Below are 21474 nucleotides of genomic sequence, written 5' to 3'. Positions count from 1 at the left end.
GCCTATTACTAGTATAACTAGTTATAAATAGTATATATTATGAATTCTAGCTATATAAATAGCTAGATCCGAAATAGTATATAAAAAAAGTAAAGAGATATTACTTAAACTACTATTATAATACTAAAGGCTTAATTTATTAGTATAATACTAGTAATATAAATAGTTCTTAAAAAAGACCTTTACTAGAGCTATTAAGACTTAGGAACTTAATATATTTGAGTTATTAAGATATTAGGGTACTATTTATATATTAAATAAGCCGGCTCTTAAAGAAAAATTACTATAAGCTAATTATAATAACTCTATAAGTAGGTATTTTAATACTAGTAAAATACTAGAGATTTTCTAGAAAAAGTATTTCTAATAAAATATAAAAAAGAATATAAAAAACTATATTAGAACTTGCCCTATATATTAATAAACTAAGATAAAGAAATATCTACTATATAGTATACTTAGTTTATTTCCTCTTTTCTCTAAGATATAATAAGAAATTACTATAGACTTTATTATAGGACTATTTTCTTCTAGGTTTTATAATAAAGTATATAATTCTATACTTATTATTATTAATAAATATACGAAAATAGTATAATATATTTTAATTACTAAGGATATCTCAATTCCTGAATTAGTAAAGCTATTTATATATTATATTATTAAAAACTTTAATATATTTATAGGTATAATCTCTAATAAAGAATCTGTTTTTATAAGCAAGTTCTAGTTAAGTTTATACTTCTATTTAAAGATTTAATAATAGCTAAATATAGTATTCTATTTATAAACTAATAGATAAATAAAGAATCTAAACCAAACTCTAAAATAGTACTTAAGGTATTATAATAGCTATTAGTAAGATAACTAGATAATAAAGCTTACTTTTATAGAATTTATATATAATAATTTTATATATTTAATAATAGAAATTTCTCTATTCTATATATTATACGGATTCTATTCTAGTATTAAATTATATATTAAGAATAATATTTCAGAAAAAGAAATACTAGTAATATAAGAAAAAATATAAAGAATTCAAATAAAATAAGAAATACTAGAAAAGTAATAGTAAAAAATAATAAATATATAGAAAAAGTACTAGAATAAGAAATATATTAATAAGAAGTTTAATATATATAATAAAGTTATATTTTATATAAAGAATATTTAATAGCTATAACCTAATATAAAGCTAGTAAATAGATATCTTGGCCTCTTTAAAGTTCTAGAAGTTATAGGAATATATAAATAAATATATTACTTGAAATTACTATTATTATATTAGATCTATAATATTTTTTATATTTCTTTCTTGGAACTATAATACTTGCAAGCTAGTACTATAATAGAACTAAAGCTAGTTAAGATTAAGGGCAAAAAAGAATTCGAAATAGAATCTATTATAGCCTATAAAAAAAGCAGAAAAGAAAAAAAATATCTTATTTATTAGAAAAGCTATTTACTAGTAAATAATATATAGGAATTACTAAGTAATCTAAAGAATATAGCTTAAGAATTATAAGAATATTTAGAAAAGAGTAATATTATAATACTATTAGCTAAATAGAAATATAAAAGATAAATACTTTTATTAGAAAATTATTAAAAAACCATATATTTATTCTTAGAAAAACTATATAAAAATTATTAAAAACTTTAAAAACTCTAGTTTCTATATCCTATAAATATCTTATTTTTATAATTACTTTCTATTATCTTTATTATTATTCTTATTAGGATTCTCTTAAGAAACAGGTAGTAAATTAGCCTATAAAGCTATTAGCTATTAGTAAGAAATAAGAAAGAAATAAGCTTATTTAATATTAAAGAATATTAACTATATTATTAAAAGTACTTTATACTTATACTAAGCTAATAAGAATTATTTAACCTATTTCTTGGATTATTAGGGGAATTTATTAGCCTTAAATAATAGCTTTAATATAAGAAATATATATAGTTTAATATAGAAAAAAAGTAGTAATAGCCTTTTTTCTTTTAAATAAAAAATAAGAAAAATACTTATATATATTAATAGCTTAAAAAAGGTAGTTTAATTATATTATATATATTTAAGGAACCTTAGATAGTATTAGAATAGGAAATAAAAGAAGGAATTTATAACTTATAGAATTATATTTCTTATTTTTAGAATAATAATAATTATATATTAAGTAATTATTACTTTTAATATAAGTAAGGTCAGGAAACTTAATAATATTCTTAAAATATTAAAAATAGTAAGAGTAAATTAAGGATATAGGAATATTAATTAAATAAGTAATAATAGGCTAATAAATACTAAGAGAAGTATTTATCTTAATAAATAAAGAAATAGAAAAGGAAATTAGAAAGAAATTTAAATAAAGCTTAAATAAGGTTTAAAGAAACTTAAAGAAACTTAAAAAAGGCTTAAAGAAAAAAGATAAAAAATAAGAAAAAGCTAGATATAATATTAAGGTTAAAGAAAAGAAAGATTAGTTAATAGGAAAAGAAAGGCCTTTTTATAATATCTTTTTCCTAAATAGTAATTACGAATTCGGAACTAGCTTTATACTAGAAATATCTAGAAAATTCTAAAAAAGAAATTTATAAATAAATCAGAAAATCGGATTAACTTTTCCAAGCTCTTAAACTTATAAAGTAATAATTTATTTATAAATAAAGACTAAATTAGAATTTATAAACTAATTAGAAAACCAGAAAAGCTTTATATCTAATAGTATATATTATATTTATATTACCTTTATAAAAAAAAATTACTAAAAGTAATTTATAAGTTAACTAGGTAAAGTTAGTAAATTATATTCTTAATTTTATTACCTAATATAATAATAAAGCAATTATAAGAAGTTTTTAAGAAAAACTAATAGCTAGGAAAGTTTTAGGAAATTATTTATAAAGCTATTTATAGTTTTCTTAGGTTTTTTTAGGAATAAGGGTCTAGAGAGAAAATTAATATAATAGATATATATAATAGTATATAAATAGGTATTAAATATTATAGATCTAGTTTCCTATTTTAGGTAAAGCTTATAATTAGAATTATATAGATTATATTAGCTTATATTTCCTAGTTAAGTAAAGGGCTTTATATATTTAGCTAAGTACTAGGGAATATATAAGGAAATATTTCTAGTTTTAGAAAGAGATATTAATTAGTTTTTTATTAGAATTAATTTTTGGAATTAGTTATACTTATAAGTATTACTTTATAGCTTACTTATTTTAATTATTTATATATTATTCTATTATTAAGTACCTTATAATAAGTCGGATTTTTGGCTTAATAAAAATAATATATAAATATTAATACCTTATATACTAAACTCTTAAGACTTAGCTTTACTTATTTGAGTTTATAAGATATATTTTAGCTAATATAAAGGCCAAAAAGTTTTTAAATACCTGGCTAATATATTTGGTCTTAATAATAATATCTGGATTATTAAAGATTAATTAAGAATCTCACTTAGCCCTATATTAGTTCTTAAGTTTAAAAATAAATAATTACTTTATAAGTATTTCTTTTTAGAAACCTTAAGAAATAGGTTACTAATAGAATATATCTTAAATAGGGTCTTTTTTTTATTTCTTAAATAAAATATAGTATAATATTTTTCTTAGATATTTAGTAATTCTAATTAGATATAAATATAATATAATATATATAAGATTATATATAACTTAAGGGCATATAATAAATCTCGGATATTATAGGTATTAGTTAGGGAAATTAGTAGTTCTTTAATTTTATAACTAACTACTATTTATATTATAAATATTAGGCTTATAAATTATTAATTATATATATATTATTAGGGCCTCTTATTTAAAGAAGGCTTCCCTAGATCTTATAAAAGAAATAGAGATTAGTTCTATACTAAATTTAATACTATAGTTTTATAATATACTAATTTATTCTATTATCTTATTATTTACTAATAAATATCTTATAAGCTAATCTTTTTATTTTTAAAGAAAATAGTTTAATAAGTAATTATATCTCGAAATCTATAAAATATATAATTTCTTACTAGAGCTATTTTTATAAAGAAAGTTAACTAGATTAATCTTAATACGAGTAATAATAAAGGCTCGTCTAATACTTTTAATAGGGCCTTTTAGGAGCCTTTGAGAGCTAGTAATAATAATAGAAATAATCCCGGTAATAATTAAGACATTGAGATTAATACCTAAGTTACTATTACCTAAGCTATAAAATAGAGATTATATACTAATATTAAAGTACTTTAATAAAAGCAAGAATTAATAAATATAATTAACTAATATATCTTATAATTAAAATAATATAAGAATATCCTCAGGAATATCTTATAGTTTACTATATCTTATAAAAATTCTATTTATAAATTTATTTTATCTTTTTTAGTAATTCTTATTAGGGAACTTCCTAAAATAAGGTTAGAACCTATTTTCTTTTTTTATATAATAAGTTTTGAGAGTAATCTTAATATCATTTATTAGAAGCTATTATATAATATTCTAAAGATATATTTGAATTAAAAAAAGCTTTTTAAGATTTAAATACCTGACTTATATTATGAAAAGTTCCTTAAGAAATAGAGAATATTTATATCTTTTTAGGAAGTAGTTTTTAGGACCTAATTTTGGATTTATAATAGATATTTTTCTAGAATTAACTTTATTATAAGTATTTTTAGGAACGAATCTTATAATACTTAAGAGGCTATAATAAAGTAAAGCCTATTATTATATAAGGTTTATTAAAAGTAATTTAAGGCCTATTTAGCTAATATGCTTTAAATATCTTAAATCCGTTAATAAGACGTTTTTAAGAAGTTCTGAAATCTTTATTAGAAAAATAGTAAGATAATTACTAAATTATATACTTGGATAATTAATCTCGAAATTAACTAGAACTTATATCCTAAGAGAAACTAGGTCCGGACTCTTAATATTACTTTATCTAATTATAAGACTTATTAGATATTTATATTTATTTTCTTAGGAAATAAGGCAGTATTTATTTCTGAATAATTTAAGAAAGCTTAGAAAGCAAAATATATTACTTACCTCAAATTAAGGAAAGTAAAGACAGGGAAGTCTAGTAAAGGTAATTTTATTTCTAAGAATTCTAATTTAGTAAATTCTAATTTATAAAGCTATTAAAAATAAAAATAAAAATCCGAAAATTATATAAGAAATTCTTAGGTAATACTTTAGCCTCTTTAAGGCCTTAATAGAGTACTAGTTCTATTTTAGGTATAATTTATTAAACTTATAGATAGAAAAAATATTTTTTAGAAAGTATAAAGTATTTTAAATATACTAAATAAGGCCAAAACTATAAAAGAGTTAAGGTATTTATAGAAATAAATTAATACTATTATTATAAAGAAGTATTTTAGAGAAGACTTTTCTAAGAAATAAAGAAAAGAGAAAGCCAAATCTTAAATATTAATAATTTTAGCTATAATAAAAAAAGCATATTATTTTATATAATTATTTAAGTAAGATTAATATAGCTAGAAATAGATATCTTAGAAATATATAGCGGACTTAATAATACTAGATTAAACTATAACTTCTTTAATAATAATTAGGCTTAAAGCCAGGGCTTTATTATCTTAACTAAATATAACTAAGAATTTATAATCTTTTATAGAAATAGATTTAAAATCTATTAAGCCTATAATTTTAAGATATTTATTATAGATAATTATAATAAAATATATTCTTTTAAGCTCTAGTTCTATAAATATAAGAATATTAGCTCTTATAGCCTTATCTTTAGTATAAAATTTTATGAAATAATTCTTATATAATATATAAACTATATTAAGAAATAATAAATATATATATTTATATAGCCTAATAATATTAAAATCCTAATACTAAAAGAATTTAGTAAGAAACTTAACTAGTATCCTAAACTAGTACCTCAAGTTTTATTCTTAACTAAAAGTAAATATAACTATCCTAAATAGTAGGCTTTATATATTTATAATAATTACTAGGCCTTTATTTTATTATATAGTTCTAGTAATACTAAATAGAAGTTTTTAATATAATAAATTAATACTTTCTAAAAAGGGGCCTTAGAAATACCTATTTATTTCTGAAATAATAAATATAAAGATTTCTTAAAGGTTTTTAACCCTAATAAAGCTTTAGAACTTCCTAATTTTAGTAGTATTAAATAGTTTATTAATATAAATAGTATAGTTTTATATAGGCCTTTATATAATTTATTAAAGACCTAACTAGAAGTATTATATCTATATTTATAAGATATACTTTATAAATATTAGATAAGGCCTAGTAAAAGTCTAGTAAAAATACTTATTTTTTTTATTCTTAAGAAAAATAAAAGTCTATATCTTTATATTAATTATTGTAAATTTAATTAAGTTATAATTAAGAATTAGTATTTGCTTTTTCTTATTAATGAGACTCTTAACTAACTTTAAGAAGCTAAGATTTTTATAAAGCTAAATCTTAAAAATATATATTATTAAATAAGAATTTATAAAAAATACGAGTAAAAAACGGCTTTTAGGACTTATTATAGCTATTTTAAATATCTTATAATACTTTTTAGGCTAGCTAATATACTAGCTATATTTTAAGTATATATTAATATTATATTTATAGGACTCCTAAATTATTTCATAATTATTTATTTAGATAATATTCTTATTTATTTCCGAAATAAAAATAAATACTATAATTATATTTACTAGGTACTTACTAGGCTATATAAAAATAACCTATTTTATAAACTTAATAAATATGAGTTTAATATTAAGGAAATCGAATTTTTGGGCTTTTTTATTAAAATAAAAAATATTTATACAAATCCTAAATAGGTTTATAGTATTATTAAATAGCTAGAACTAGAATTATTTTATAATATCTAAGTATTTCTTGGATTTACTAATTTCTATTATAGGTTTATTTATTATTACTTTCCGGTAATTATAAGCTTAATAAATCTCTTAAAAGAAATAGAAAAGGGCTAGAAATCCGGTTCTTTTATATAAATAGATAAAGTAACTAAAAGCTTTTATTATAATATCTATTCTAGTTTATTTTAATCTTTTTAAGAAGATTTATATTAAAACTAATATATTAAAATTTATAATTACTAGTACTATTTTATAATAAGTTAATTCTAGTAATAGCCCGAAAAAATACTAGTATTTAGTAATATTCTAGTCTCGGAAACTTTCCGGAACCAAATATAATTATAGTACTTATAATAAAAAGCTATTTATAATTATTAAAGCCTTTAAATATTAGTATTATTACTTTAAAGAATTCAGGTTTATAATTGAGATTATTATAGACTATAATAATCTCTAATATTTCATAAAAATAAAGTATTTAAAAAGCTATTAAGTATATTAGATAATATATTTTATAATATATAATTTTAATATTATTTATTATAGAGACGCCTTAAATCTAGTAAATAGACCTAATAAAAGACCTAATTATAAAGAAGGTCTTATTAATATAACTTAGTTTCTGACTTTTTAAAATAAGCTAAAAAGAGCTTTTATAATTATAATTTAGAGGTTCTTATAAATATCTAAAGAGTTTTCTCTTTAGAATAAGTATTATTTAATACTTGCTATATTTATAATAGCTAAAAAGAAATATTTATTATAAAACAAATAAATAAATTATCTTATAAATTCCTTAATTATAGAATTAGTTAAGAAATAAGATATAAGAAAATGCTTTAAAGGCTTTACTATTATAGCTAAAGTAATAGGAATATTTATAATTATATTATTTAATAAAACTAAAGATTTCTTAGTTTCCCGAGTTTTTAAATTAAATAGTTATAAATACCTAATTCCCTATATATAGATATATATAGCTACTAAAAGAGCTATAGTACTAGCTTCTTTATCTAAATTCTTTCTGGATATTATCTAGATAGCTTTAAGAAATAATTCTTAATATTAGAATATTATAAAATAAAGGCTTAGTAAGAAAGATACTAAAAGAAAATAATTCTGAAAAAATAATTCGAGCTTATTTAGATATTATTTCAGAATTATTATATTTAATAATTCCGCTTTATATTAAGAAGTTATAAAGCTTTATTATAATAACCTAATAGCAGGATACTATAAAATAAAAAAGACTCTCGAGTTTCTCAGAAGATCTTAGTATTAGGAAAATATAAAAGAAAATATTTATAATTATTATTAAGAATATAATATTTACTAGAAAATTAAGATAAAAAAGTATTTATTATATAATTTGCTTAGTAGTTTATTATAGCCTAAAAGATCCTGAAATAAGATTTTTATAGATTTTATTATAAGTCTATTACTATATAAGAATCTAGTAAGAGGTTCTAATTTTAATATAATTCTTATAGTTATTAATTAGTACTCTAAAATAGCAAGATATATTATATATTATAAGATTATTAACTTTCTAAAGTTTATTAAGATTATATAAGAATATATTTTCTTAATCTTTGGTTTCTCTAATAGAATTATTTCTAATTAAGAAATAGTATTTACTAGCTAGTTCTAGTTTGCTTTCTATTTCTATTTAATATATAAATAGTATTTAAGTATAGCTTATTATTCTTAAATAAATAATTAGATAGAAAAATAAAACTAGGTCCTAAAATATTACCTGAAATATTATTATAATATCTAAAAAAATAACTAGTTTAAGAAGTTATTTTTTATAAAATTTATATATAATAACTTAAAATATTAGATTTTATAAGATATATCTTTTTATATATATTATAAATATTATTCTTAACTTTTATAGAATTCTAAGAACAGAATTATAGGAAAAGTACTAGCTATATATAAGAGGCTAGAAACCTTTAAAGTAAAATAAAAAAAAGCTCGAGAATTTATAATATTATATATAAAATAATTAGAAAACCTATTATAATAAATACTAGTTAGCTAAATACTATTCTAAAAAAGCCTAAAAAATATTATTAATAAAAAATATTAAATTTAAAGCAAGAAAGCTTAAGCTAAAATTTATAAATCTATTTAGAATTCTTAAATATATTAGTAATTTAGTATATAAGTTAGAATTACTAAGTATATATAATTATTTATATTTAATTTTCTATATTTCTTTTCTTAAAAAATATATAATAAAAAAGAATTAGAAGCTATATTTATATTTTTTTAGAGAACTTCTGGAATTAGTAAATAATAATAAAGAATAAAAATAAGAAATAGAAATTATTATTAATTATTAATAAAATAATAGAAATAAGAAATAATAATATTTAATTAAATAAAAAGCCTAGCCTAAAGATTATAATATCTAGTTATTTACTTTCTCTAACCTTAAAAATTTTAAGAAATTTCTAAAATTATATAACTAAAACTATAACTTGAAATTTAAAACTATCTTTTAATAATTTCTTAAAATTAAAAAGAATTCTAAACTATTAAGAAAAAGGCTACTTAAAAAAAAAAGAGAATCTAGATAGCTAAGAAAAGGCCCGAAATAATAATAGAAATACTTTTTCTCTAGGGTTTTTTTATTTATAAAGATTTTTTAGGGTTTTATTAAGGCTTATAAGAATTATATTTAAATTATTAGAAAAAGATTTAGGATTAAGAAAGATTTATTATAGGTAAACTAATTATAGATATCTTAAATAAATAAACTTTAATTCTTATAAATTTCTAATTCCTAAAATAAGAATACTAAATACTAGCCCTATTTAGGACTTAGTAAAGAATTAGCTAATACTTTCCGGAATCTGCTTATTTCTTAATAAAATATAGTTATACTATAATAATATTAGTATTAAAAATATTAAAAGAAGTAAGTAAGGAACTTATAATAGTTATATATATCTTATAAAAGGCCCGAATTTCTAAAGTCAGGTCCCGAATAGTTATAAGTATTATATTATTAGTATTTAAAATACTAGTAATAAATTACTTAGTAATCTCGGTAATAAGCTTAGTAATAAGATTAATATCTTAAAGATAAATATTATAGTATTTCTTTAAAGAATTAGTAAATATCTAAGTATATTAAAAAAAACTTATTTTTAGAATACTAACCCAAATAGTATTATTATTTGCCTTATTAAAATAAGAAAAAGAATTCCAAAGCTTATTAGTATTTTTCTAGTTTTCGAAAACCTAATTAATAATATTATTCTTATTAGTATAATATTATTTAGGATATATTTTAAGAAATTTCTTAAAGATTATAATAGTATTTTCCTAAAACTAGTAAGCCTTTAATAAATAGTAAGAAATCTGAAATTATATTAGCTTTAATAAATATTAAAGCTAAAGAACTTACTAATATATAAAACTCAGAACTCTTATTATAATAGTTATAATTCTTCTTACTAGGTATTATAGTATATAAAATAAAGAAATTAATAAGTAAATACTTGAAATATTTCAAATATTTACTAGTAATAGGAAAGAAAACTATAAGGTTATTTTTATATTTATTATTATATAAACAGATAATAAAGCCAGAAGAAGATATTATAGAATTAATTAAAAATAATTAAAGAAGACTTAGAGAAAGATAAAAGAAGAAACTAGAAAATAATAATAAAAAAAGTTATATATATAGTTATTAGAAAGAAAAAGAATATATAGTAATATAAAGAGGTTCTTTTATAGAAATAGAGAACTACCTGGATTAACTACTAGTTTTCGTACTAGTCCTAATCGGAAATTAGTATAACTAATTAATATATACTTCTAGGAGCCCGTAAATAATCTCTAGGACCTTAGAAATATTTATATAAATTTCTTATATGAATATTTATTAAATTCTTTCTATATAGCTATTTAGATTATTCTAATATAAGATCTAACAGGTAGTATTAATTTCGTGGGATAGTACCTTAGTACTTTGAATCGAGCTAATTAGAATACTCAGATCCTAAACGAAATCGCGATTACTAGCTAGCCCCTATACCTGGAATATAATTATCCTTCCTTCTCGCTTATTTAGCCCTAATCTAATTAGACGATTTTTATATCTATTATCTAGATTATATTAGCAAAATTACCTTCCAAGTTACTAGAAGTTTACCTCAATTAAATAAATAATTAATTAAATATTTACTAGGATAGATTAATGGATCTTGGGAATAAGATCCTAGGAGGAGGGTATAGTTATAATATATGCAGGGTCGTACGTAACTTAAGGGCATGTAACGAACCTCGGATATTGCGGGTATCAGTTAGGGAGATCGGTAGTCCTTTGACTTTATAACTAACTACTGTTTATATCATAAGTATTAGGCTTATAAATCATTAATTATATATACGTTATCGGGGCCTCCTATTTAGAGGGGGCTTCCCTGGACCTTACAGGAGGGACAGAGATTAGTTCTGTACTGAATTTAATACTGTGGTTTCACAATACACTGATTTATTCTATTGTCTTATTGCCTACTAATAAACACCTCACATATGGCCATATATTACGAGCCTCTCAAAGCTCTTCTGCCTCAGCCGACCCGGTACTAGACGGCAAGCCTATAATATAGAAGCGAAGGTATTAAGGCATATATATAGAGATTATTAGTAATACTCACTATTTCACAAATACTAATAATAATTATAATGCCTGTAATACAAGTAATAAGGACCTATAATCTGTAAAGTAATAAAAGCCACGCTTAGTACATACCGTAATTCCGCCTCTCTATCTCCGATAGTCTCTCTCCCCGCTACCGACTACGAGAGCTGAGATTAACGAGGCATAGTCTCAGGATAATTACAAATATTCGTCGACCTTTATTAACGAGCAGTACTATGCTTTACGGACTTCTCGGAGTCCGTCTGCGGTATTAGAAGCGGTACCAGTTACTGAGTATTAGGAGTGGCCCTTCCAAGGCTTCCTCAAGCGTATTAGGATCAGGGATAATATAACATATAATCTTGAGTTTAAACTGCTATTGATCTTGGAACAACTCTTACTAATTAATCCCAAAGCATTAGATATCTTTTCTAGCAAGAAGGCAATAGTAAAGGTTCCGACCTATTACGACGCTACTACATATGCCAAGATATATCAAGTACCGTTATAGCCTAAGAAGAAGCGGAAGCATATTAAATGGATATTAGAAGAGGATATAATACTGCTCAAGATAAAGGACGAGAATAACTATTTGTGGGAAGAAATCGCTAAAGCCCTCCCCTACCATATCCCAAGGACGATCCAGCCACACTACTATACCATCCGAGCGGGTATTAGTAAAGTCGATGTCTCGGGTGGCCAGCAGTAGAAGAGACGGCGAGGCCGGCCCCGGAAGCAAACGTGAGGCTGGCTGTAAAGCTATAGGAAGGGCATGAGATTTTCAGAGGTGTTATGGGAAGTGGTGGGAAGTGATGGTTTTATCGGTGGACATTACGGATTAATGGTCCGTAGTTGGAGACTGTCATCTTTATCGGAAGGAGATATGAGGTGGAAGGTAGAACGTCTGTACCAGAAACAATTAATGCATTATAAAACAAAGTCGCGCGTTCATTGGGCATCCTTGCTATCCTTGTATCATTCCCCCCGGACCATTTTGTGCCCCAAAACGAAACAGAACGTCTCGCAACACTGATGACCTGGCCTTGGTTATGCATTCGCTTTTCCTCAGACGGTCGGTAGCTACACATGTTCCTCCCTCTCTTCCCTAGTCGTTCGGCCATATATGCACACTCGGCAATTAGACACTCGCATATAACGCCAGCCAAAAAATGACTACTCGAAGTTGTAAGTTGAGTTCTATTCGCTGGTCTGTTTCCCGTTCCTCGTTTAGCATTCTCTAGTTGGATCCTCTGACTCCTATTGACTCCTCGCAAGGGCGAATATCCTGACATAAAACGTTTATCTAGTATTAATAATCTGATGCCCTTACATTCTTCTCGCTTACATCCCGTCGCCCTATAAAGCGCCGTTCCACCGTTGGTATTACGCCCGCTATACAAATAGTACTAATATCCGGCCGGTTTATCGTTTCTCGTGGTCAATAAAGCACCCAAGTTGGAACTACACGCGTGTCTCCAATTTCTGGGAGTAAATTTGTCCACTATGGACTTGAATGCCGACTAGTATTTACGTATATAAATGTCAGTGAAAGATCCTACGCAGGACAGCATCTCGGGTATATGGGGAAGTTTACCAGCGTGCAAAGACTTTCATCTCCATCAAGGTGCTTCCCTTCCGCTCGACATCCGGGAATCGTCATGATCCGGTCATTATATCTGACTCTCACGAAGTATTCGTCCATTTCTTGTACCTCCTCCGTCGTGAGTTTCTGCACTGGTCGTCGCCCGATGATTGAAACCGAGCTAGTGGTAACGTTCCATGGCCACCGTAGTTTACTTTCGTTCGTGCTCCATAATCCATGATGCAAGGAGCGCTGCATCCACTCCTGAGCCATCCATACCAGAAGGAGTTACTCATCGGCATCATCTCTTTAGCCCAGGTCTGTATGCGTGGCCGTTACAAGTATACACCGCGAGAGAAATTTCTGAATTAGCAATGGAAGTTGTATCTAAATCCAAAACTTATTGCACTATACTTTCGTTGAATTGCAAAATGTTCCAGACTTGATTCCATTCCATTTTTATCCCATTCCGGTCCCTTCGCTCCACTGATTCAATGTTGAACGCCTTACAATGAGAAAGGCTATGGCTTGCTTCGCCGCTTCGACGTGACTTCTCCTTTCACATCTACTTTATCACATTTCACTAGTCTATATCGTTCTCAACCACTGGTATGCTCTTTGTACGGTCGTCCATAAGAAGAGCATGAGGACAAATCCTTTAAATAGAAAGAGGAAGGCATATCGACGACTTGTAACATGACGACGTTATACTAGCTTTTGCTACAAATATGGGTGATCAGCATATCCTTGATACACCAAGAATAAGGAGTCATACGAGGTCAAGCAGTACCTCGTTGGCACTTTGATAGCTCTCATTCCAATACTTGGTAATAATCTTCCCTATGGGAAGGTTGCAAACTGGCGGGAATTTCTTAATGCCATATAGCCGTACGACATCCTTGTCTTTGCGCGTGGCATACGGCACTGATCCTGTAGACAATTCATAGAGAACAGAGCCCAGCGAAAAGAGGTCGTCCTGGACTGTAGCCATGCTATGGTAAGGCAGGCGGCAGAACCTTACTTCTGCTCTAACTCCCATCTGTGTATGGCCGACCAATGACGAACCGGCAAAGTCGCACAATACGATATCTTGCGACGTCTGTATTCTAATATTGCTTAAGTTGAAGTTACGGTATATGATATCGTGGGCGTGGACGTGGGCTAGAGCTTCAGTAATTTGTAATGCCCATTTCTCCAGATGGATGTGTGTCCCGGAGAGCAAGAGGTCACGTAGTTCGCGAGGATGGTACTGAAGAATGAGTTGGCCAGCATCTTCCCTTTCAAACTTCTTGATGATTAGAGGGTGCTCTCCGAGCCGCTCCAGAATGTCGCGTTCATGCTCGATCTCCCCAAGTGTTCCTGGCCTGCAGCACTTAACCACCTGTTCAGGTGAAGTACGGTAGACCACACTTGACGCTCCCTCAGTTCTAGAGTAGGGATTTCTAGCGCCGGATGCGCCTGAGAGTTCTTAACATTCTGGGCGTCGGCGCCGGCGTGGCATGCAGGTCCTGTCTCTAACGCGTAAGGGCTGCGTGCCTTCGCAGAAGCTGCGAGCTGGCGGTTACCTCTGTCACCGGGCGTAACCACATCCATTTTCTCGATTCAGATAAGGAAGAGCTAATTAGCCTATGGCAGAGTTTTGTTACGCCTTGCAAACAGGTCGGCAGAGTATTAGCCAGCCGCCAATCAGCAACACCACTCGCGCTTCCGAGCATGGTTTTAACCAATGACCACTATTCAGCTAGGTGAACTAAGTGCCGTCAATTCTGGCGCCAAAGAAGGCACAGCTTTTCATAAGGGACGCCATCGTTCGATAGCACATCACCCTTGGCGAAGTATTGTAAGTAGTTAAGATCGCATTGAAGAAAATATGTCCGAAATAGTTAACTAGACGTGACTCCTGCTTTCGCGTTAACAAAGTACAAACATTACACATGCACATATTCATTATCCAAGAACCTCAAACTTCATTCTTCGGCTCCTTCCTTTCCTCCCTGATCCTCGTCATCCATACCTCCACGTTATCAATTGCCTATTTGCAAGAGCCTTTCTCAATTCATTCATCAAGTAAGAAAATTCATAAGTCGTAACGCCATGACAACGGCAAAACTAGCTAATAAGCTACCACCAATTGCTTTTCGAAAGCGCTATCCTGCAAATCAAACCCTGTGATGGACCGAACGGATGAAGCGGATTTACACCCGAAACTTGAAGTACGTGAAAACGGAGGAAATAATGATTGATAGAAGCGTGACCGCGAACATATCACACAACCCCCTACTTACAGGCTCTATGGCCTTGTTAAGCGGAATCCGCTGCTGGAGAGGGGCCTCTTCGCCCGGAGCTTTCAAGACTACGTGCACTTGGGGCTGGTTGTTAGTAGGTACTGCCGTCCCCTTCGCCACATGCGGCAGTGGTGGATCTCTGGGCTGGTCACGTTGTTTTGAACGTCTGAGCCATGCGAACCTGGGCTTGATCCCAAAGACGATGGCGCCGTCTATTGGTAGCTCCTTGCTGGACTGTAGCTCCCTACGGGATAGTTTTTGACACCATTCTTTAAAGCTGTCCTTGTCCTTGACGATCTCGAGCTTCTGAATGTGTATAGTGCATTTCCTGGAGTTTTTGTGCATGCACTTGTGATGGTTAATGCTCTGCTGACCCCTGTTCAATTCAAAACTGTAAATCTCGTTACATTCCAAGCGCATGGACGGGTTGAGCCATTGGAAGTATCGGAGGTCCGGGGGTCGATATTGACGGCAGATTGAGTTGAGGGCGTGGAGGCTGGCACAGAGGTAGTCGTATCCCGGAGGCACGGCTTTCCACTCTGTGCAGAGGCCATCTGCATCGCTGGGTATAATAACGTCGCCGAGCCCGTCAACGAAGAGCACCGGGTACTTCTCGCACAGCCTCGGCCAGATGCCGCTGCTGCTAGACAGAGGCTGGTGGCGCCTGATTGGGTTGGGGACGTGTGGGTCGATCATTGAGAAGAGGTCCCAGCCATAAAGACAGCCCTCGGTTGACTCTTTGAACGCGGTCGCAATCTTGTCCAGCACTTGGTGCATGCTCCGAATGGCCTCCCACAAGCGGATATCGGCCACCCCGTCCTCGTCTTTGCATATAACCAAGTCGCGGAGGCCTTCAATTGCCCTCTTTGCGGCTTCCCCTCCGTCGGAAGATATCTCCGCAAACGGAAGTGCCTGGTCGTTCTTATTGGTGAGGATGACGGGTGGCTTTCTCTGGGCCATGGCATGGAGGATGAAGAGAATGGCGCTGCCGCGGGTGACCAACCAAGCCCGTCTGTCCTGGGAATCGTATAGGAAGACGGGCATTGTCCAGGCAGCATTAAGTTTTGAGTCTCCGGCGAATCCTATTTTCGCGGGGCCCAGGTCAGTCTTGGCCTTGCGTGGGTCCGGCACCGTGTAAGCTGGAGCGGCCGTTGCTCTTATTTCGGTGTTGACGAATGCAGGCACCTTGATCTGAACTGCAAAGCTAACTTCTTTCAGTACCCATCCGTTTTGTGACGGGTCTTTATATTCTTCGGGGCCACACAGTCTCAGCTCGTCGTAGGCAAAGTCCTTATGGCCCAGACATACGTGGGCTGGTGTTGTCCATCCCACGAAGGACCGGATGTTTTGCATATCTCTGATGTCGCTGCCTTCGAGTTTGTAGATCTCTTCGAATTCCCTGAGGACTCTGGCGGTACTCATTCCGTCTTCTGGCTGCAAGAAGTGCCAAAGGAGGCACCGCCGCTTTCCCGGTGCCAGGGAAACCATGCTTACGGGCACCAGAGCAGTGGACTCGCCTTGTAGGATCACCCCAGACGAGAGGCGAACTGAAACCCGAGCTCCAGATATGGAAGTCAACATGTCGAGCGGTATCTCCAGGCCTGGCACCCAATCTGGTCTTTCTGGAATGGGCCATCCGTCCGCAATGATGCAGCAAGGGAAGAGCGGCGTCCAGCACATCCCCAGCTCGCCGTCTGTGAGTGGCTCAAGTTCTGTAGTGGATATGGCGAAGTACATGGACTGTGCGTCGCTACATCCCCACAGGATTGGCTGTAGAGCGGTACGGTCCTCGAAGATGGCATCCGAATAAGACAGCTTACCGGTCCGAGGGGACCGCCTCATGGCAGCTGTGAGCCATGTGAGGCAACAAGCCACCTGTTCAATGGCTTTTAGTGAGCCGCAAACCGTGATTTCTGTCAGTTGATGGGATTCTGAGAATTCGTCGCTGGCATACAACTGTGCTTGAAGCGTATCCCCCAGGTCTCCGTCCAGGGACATCACGTCGCCAGGGGATAGATCAGCCGCGGGTGTCCCTAAGCTGGACAAGTCTCCTGTGATTTCATTTTTGGGTTGGTCATCGGCAGGGCGTTCAACTGGCGGGATTTTCACATAAATCCGCGTCGACCTAGGCTCAGCCGACGGTTCTGGACAATTGTTGATTAGAATAGCCGTACACTTTGGTGGTTTGAGCAGATCAGCTACAGGTAGGTACGTACCATTTTGCCCCGAACCCGATCGAAGTGCCCGTTCGATGCAGCCTAGAATCGCAGGGCCTTCTTCAGCCCAATTTTCGCCGATATACGCTGAGCATTGCACTGCGCGACCGTAGACGGCAGAACCACTGATGGTTACGACAGGCCCAACCTCGCCGCTCCTCATTTCGTATTTCATGAATTCGGGAAGCTCCCAGTCGATCATAAATGTGGCAGAGACGTCGGGATTTTGGTTAGTACTAGTCCCTTGGCGACTAGAGCCCACCGTCTTGTAAGCTTCCTTCACAGTTGCCTCAATTGTGGAGAACTTAGCTGCAGGATCCGTGTCAAAGTACAGGGACCTCCTGATACCGACAGTGAATTTATCGAAAGCCCTTGAATTGGTTTGGAAGAATGACAAGGCTGCTTCGAACTGGCCCTGAATTGACTGGTTATCCGCGAACGCAATTTGGCTCTCGTCAGGCCCATTGTCAACAACCGAATGGTCTCGCTCGGTCTGAACATGTTGCAATAATTCATAGTGGCTTGATCTTGCAGCTTTCTTGAACTCAGCCAGAAGTAAGAGCTTACGAGCCAATATTGTGCCCGCGACTTGTTTCTCGAAATCAGTGAAAGCTGCAATAGTAAGATCGCAGTGAAGCTTATCCACAAGGCGACTGAATCTTCCAGTGAACTCCTTGGCCGTCCATTTGTTTTCGCTGACAGCACGCGGACCCCATTCCGCGAACGCCGGCATTGTTGCCAATAGGTGGACAACGTGGGAAACGATCATCTTTTCTAGTTCCTTGGGAATGTCAGGTCGACTCGCCAACTTATATGGAAGGATTTCTGGCTTTGACTCTAAAGCTGGAGGCTTTGTGTCACGGACCCGGAAGTTGTGTCCAGACTCGACTTGTCGATGTAGATGGAAGGTTCCGCATTTCGGACTACGCCGTTGTCAGACACGTCTAGCGCAACGCAGTCTCTAACTCTCGATGAACTTACCACTTTCCTCGCCCTTCCTCATCTTCCAGTCTCGAAAAGCAAACAACGCATTTCCTAGCATCGTTGCTGTCCGATAGTGGAATGACTGACATGTTGACTTCCGACGACGAGTCGTCGAGGAGCCCTCGGCCGCGTTTATCAAGCCCAATTTTATCATTGTTGGCTGGCCATGTGAGAACGAATTGGTTATCTTCAATCCGCTGCCGAAGCCTTTGATCGTCTTTACTAAAACGCAAAAGCAACAATTCTAGCAAGTCCTGCAGGCAAAAGTAGTTAGATAAAGGCAAGCAACACGATTATTTACAAACGGAAAAAGTAGGTTAGGGGCTTTAGCTGTAGTTGAAGTCAACTCAATGAGATGGGACATCATGTGACATACCGGTTCAGATTTGACGAATTCACGATAAATCGGGGTTTCGCGCCCCACGGCGTCGTTGAGCGTGAGAAGATGTTGCAGCCGGACCTGACGTGGTACCGTCGACGTCCGACGATAGAGAGCTGTGGCTGCGAGATATATCCGGAAGTTAGAGTATCTTTTAGCCTTGTTAGCGCACGGGAACCTTCCATGCGTGTCAGCGGGCTCATCTCACATGACATCAAATGTTGTTCCGGGATGCATTGGTGTGATGGAATGCATCTTTGGATTTGAACGGGCCAAGGCTGCAATGCTCTGCGGTTTGAGCATCCTTAGCGGACGCTTGGGCGTGCTGTCATAGAGTGTTATAAGGCTTGGATTTAGTCAGGGCGTTGATGAATATGCTCACTTTGCGTGGGATTGGCCATGGAGCTCTGAGAGGAGATAGAGGGAGATGGCATGGCCCACCAGTTCGTCAACCACGACATCGATTCTCTTCCGATCCCAGTCTGGGTGAGGAGTTGAACCCCTGAAATTGAATTGCTCCTCACGGTCGAGAAATCTTTTTACGGTATTGCGGCATTGGACCACTACTTCCATCAATGCAAGGTAGGTTGGAAAAGCCGCTTCATCATGGTCATGCCCAGAAGAGCAAATTCCCAAGAGCATGTCCTTGAGGCCATCAACGGAGGTATTCCATTTGTGATTTGTGATGCAATAATCCTGGAACTGGCTAAGTAAGTCCACAGCGTCAATAACAATGTTAGCGGGCTCTGCAGTTTGTTCGATGGAGGGCCTTGAGGGCTCCGAGTCAGGTTGAGGTGTTGCACAAGAACTTAAAGACACCAGTGCCATCTTGTAGTATGCGCCTGAGTTCTTGGACGATGTCTTGTCAGACTGAAACGGCCCGCTGAGTAAAGTCTAGTCTAGGATCAAGGGGAGGCAGTTGTCAAAGAGACCTTGGGATCCGGCGTTGGAGTCGCATTGATGTCGGGAGGGTTCAAGGAGATCTTTCCTCGGTACATATATGTAGCTGCGAGTAGTATAGCGAGGTGAAGAGCGAGTGTCATCTGACAAAATGCGGGAAATGTTGGGACACAGCCTCGTGGCCAGGAAAAGCAAGGCAGCCGGATGCTGAAAGTGTTGAAGGACTGTCACGAATCAAATCCAATATCCTCACCACGCCTTTGGTGACAAATGGACTGCCGCAGGCGCCACCTGCCCATTGTGGGAAGAGGAAGAGTGTGGCTTCATGTATAGTCGATTTGTATTATCACATTCTGTTGGCTCTCTGAGCAGGCAGCGGCCTCACGTCGTTTGCGGAAGACCCACTCCTTCCTTTTTCAGTCCTTATCGAGACAAATTACTTTTCATTGGGCCACGTATATGTGAATATTGACGCACCTAGAGCCTCCTGCATCTGCAGAATGAGGCGGTTGGAGAATATGATTAGCCCTGACGGAGCTCCCGGCGGCAGGAAAGCCACCATAGCACGAGCAGCCAATAATCACATACATCACCTCATGTGCCACTCGGTTCTGTTCTTGCTGATGTGCATATTCTTCTTCGGAGGTGCGTGAGATTGTTCAGAATGGGTTGATCGCCCCGAGGCCCAGATCACCATTGGCAAGTCCATCACGCCAGCTGTGCCAACTATCGCATGATTCTATTGCATAAGATATCTGAAGATGCAAGCCCTCGCAGCGGGTTCATCTTCACAGATCATCTATTGGTTCTGTTGCTGCTCCTTTGCTCAGTTTGAGGTGACACAGTCTTCCACGAGGCTGTAATTTGTAAATCAGCAGAGGACGGGCTAGGTTGCGGTTAGACTGCCGCTGTTAGCGGAGAGCTCCAAGTCGCCCCCGCTTTTGTATCGGGCTGCACATATTTGAAAGAAAGGATAAGGTTCTGGTTAACGAGTTAGTTTGGAAATCAAGATATCTTCAATACTAGTGTTGTAGAGAGCTCAGCTCACATGCAGTTGAATGAATCACGTAAGCCTTAAGCGAGTGTGCCGTCCCTATCTCTCCTATACTTCTCTTAGAACGTTAGAACTGAATGCCGAGCTAGAATTCGCCCTCCTACAGTACCGTACAGCAAGCTCTACATCCCCTCCTCTAGCTCTATCCAGACCCCCTCTCCAACAAAGCCAATTTCAACAACGACCCCCATCACTCAACTTAAGGCTCATTACACCACCCCTCCAAAAGCCCCACCCCCAACACATTAACCCTTTTCTCCTTCAACTCTTCCCCGCTGACCTCTAGCAACCTTATAATATCCTACTAATAATCCAGATATAACCCCCTTAATTCCTTCCCCCTACTAGCCGCAAGAAATATATAAGTCTGCTTATATAACTCTAATATATCCTTAAATAGCTCTTTATAAAACGGTTTATCTTTTACTATCCTATACTTTTCTTTAATATTTAGAGCTATTTCCGCTTTTATATAGAATTTATTAATAGAGCTTTATAAAATAAACAAG

General features: G+C 32.8%; 2 protein-coding genes across 2 annotated transcripts; both read right to left on the bottom strand.

Moving 5' to 3' along the window:
* Positions 1-13916: 13916 nt before the first annotated feature.
* On the bottom strand, positions 13917-14567 carry K444DRAFT_545690 (kinase-like protein; the record flags this gene model as incomplete). Its single annotated transcript, XM_024876154.1, has 1 exon — positions 13917-14567. A coding segment is annotated over one exon (651 nt), but the record flags the coding sequence as incomplete, so codon positions are not given.
* Positions 14568-15003: 436 nt separating this feature from the next.
* Positions 15004-18572, bottom strand: K444DRAFT_620664 (uncharacterized protein). Its single transcript, XM_024881757.1, has 2 exons — positions 17649-18572; positions 15004-17576 (listed from the first exon to the last, which is right to left on the bottom strand). The coding sequence occupies exons 1-2, from the start codon at positions 18379-18381 to the stop codon at positions 15343-15345; spliced, it is 2967 nt and encodes a 988-aa protein (XP_024728484.1). The 5' UTR covers positions 18382-18572; the 3' UTR covers positions 15004-15342.
* Positions 18573-21474: the final 2902 nt, after the last annotated feature.

The sequence above is a fragment of the Hyaloscypha bicolor genome, assembly GCF_002865645.1.
Source record: "Hyaloscypha bicolor E unplaced genomic scaffold K444scaffold_182, whole genome shotgun sequence".
In the NCBI taxonomy this organism is placed as follows: Eukaryota; Fungi; Ascomycota; class Leotiomycetes; order Helotiales; family Hyaloscyphaceae; genus Hyaloscypha; species Hyaloscypha bicolor.
This window is presented reverse-complemented; position numbering and strand designations above follow the sequence as displayed.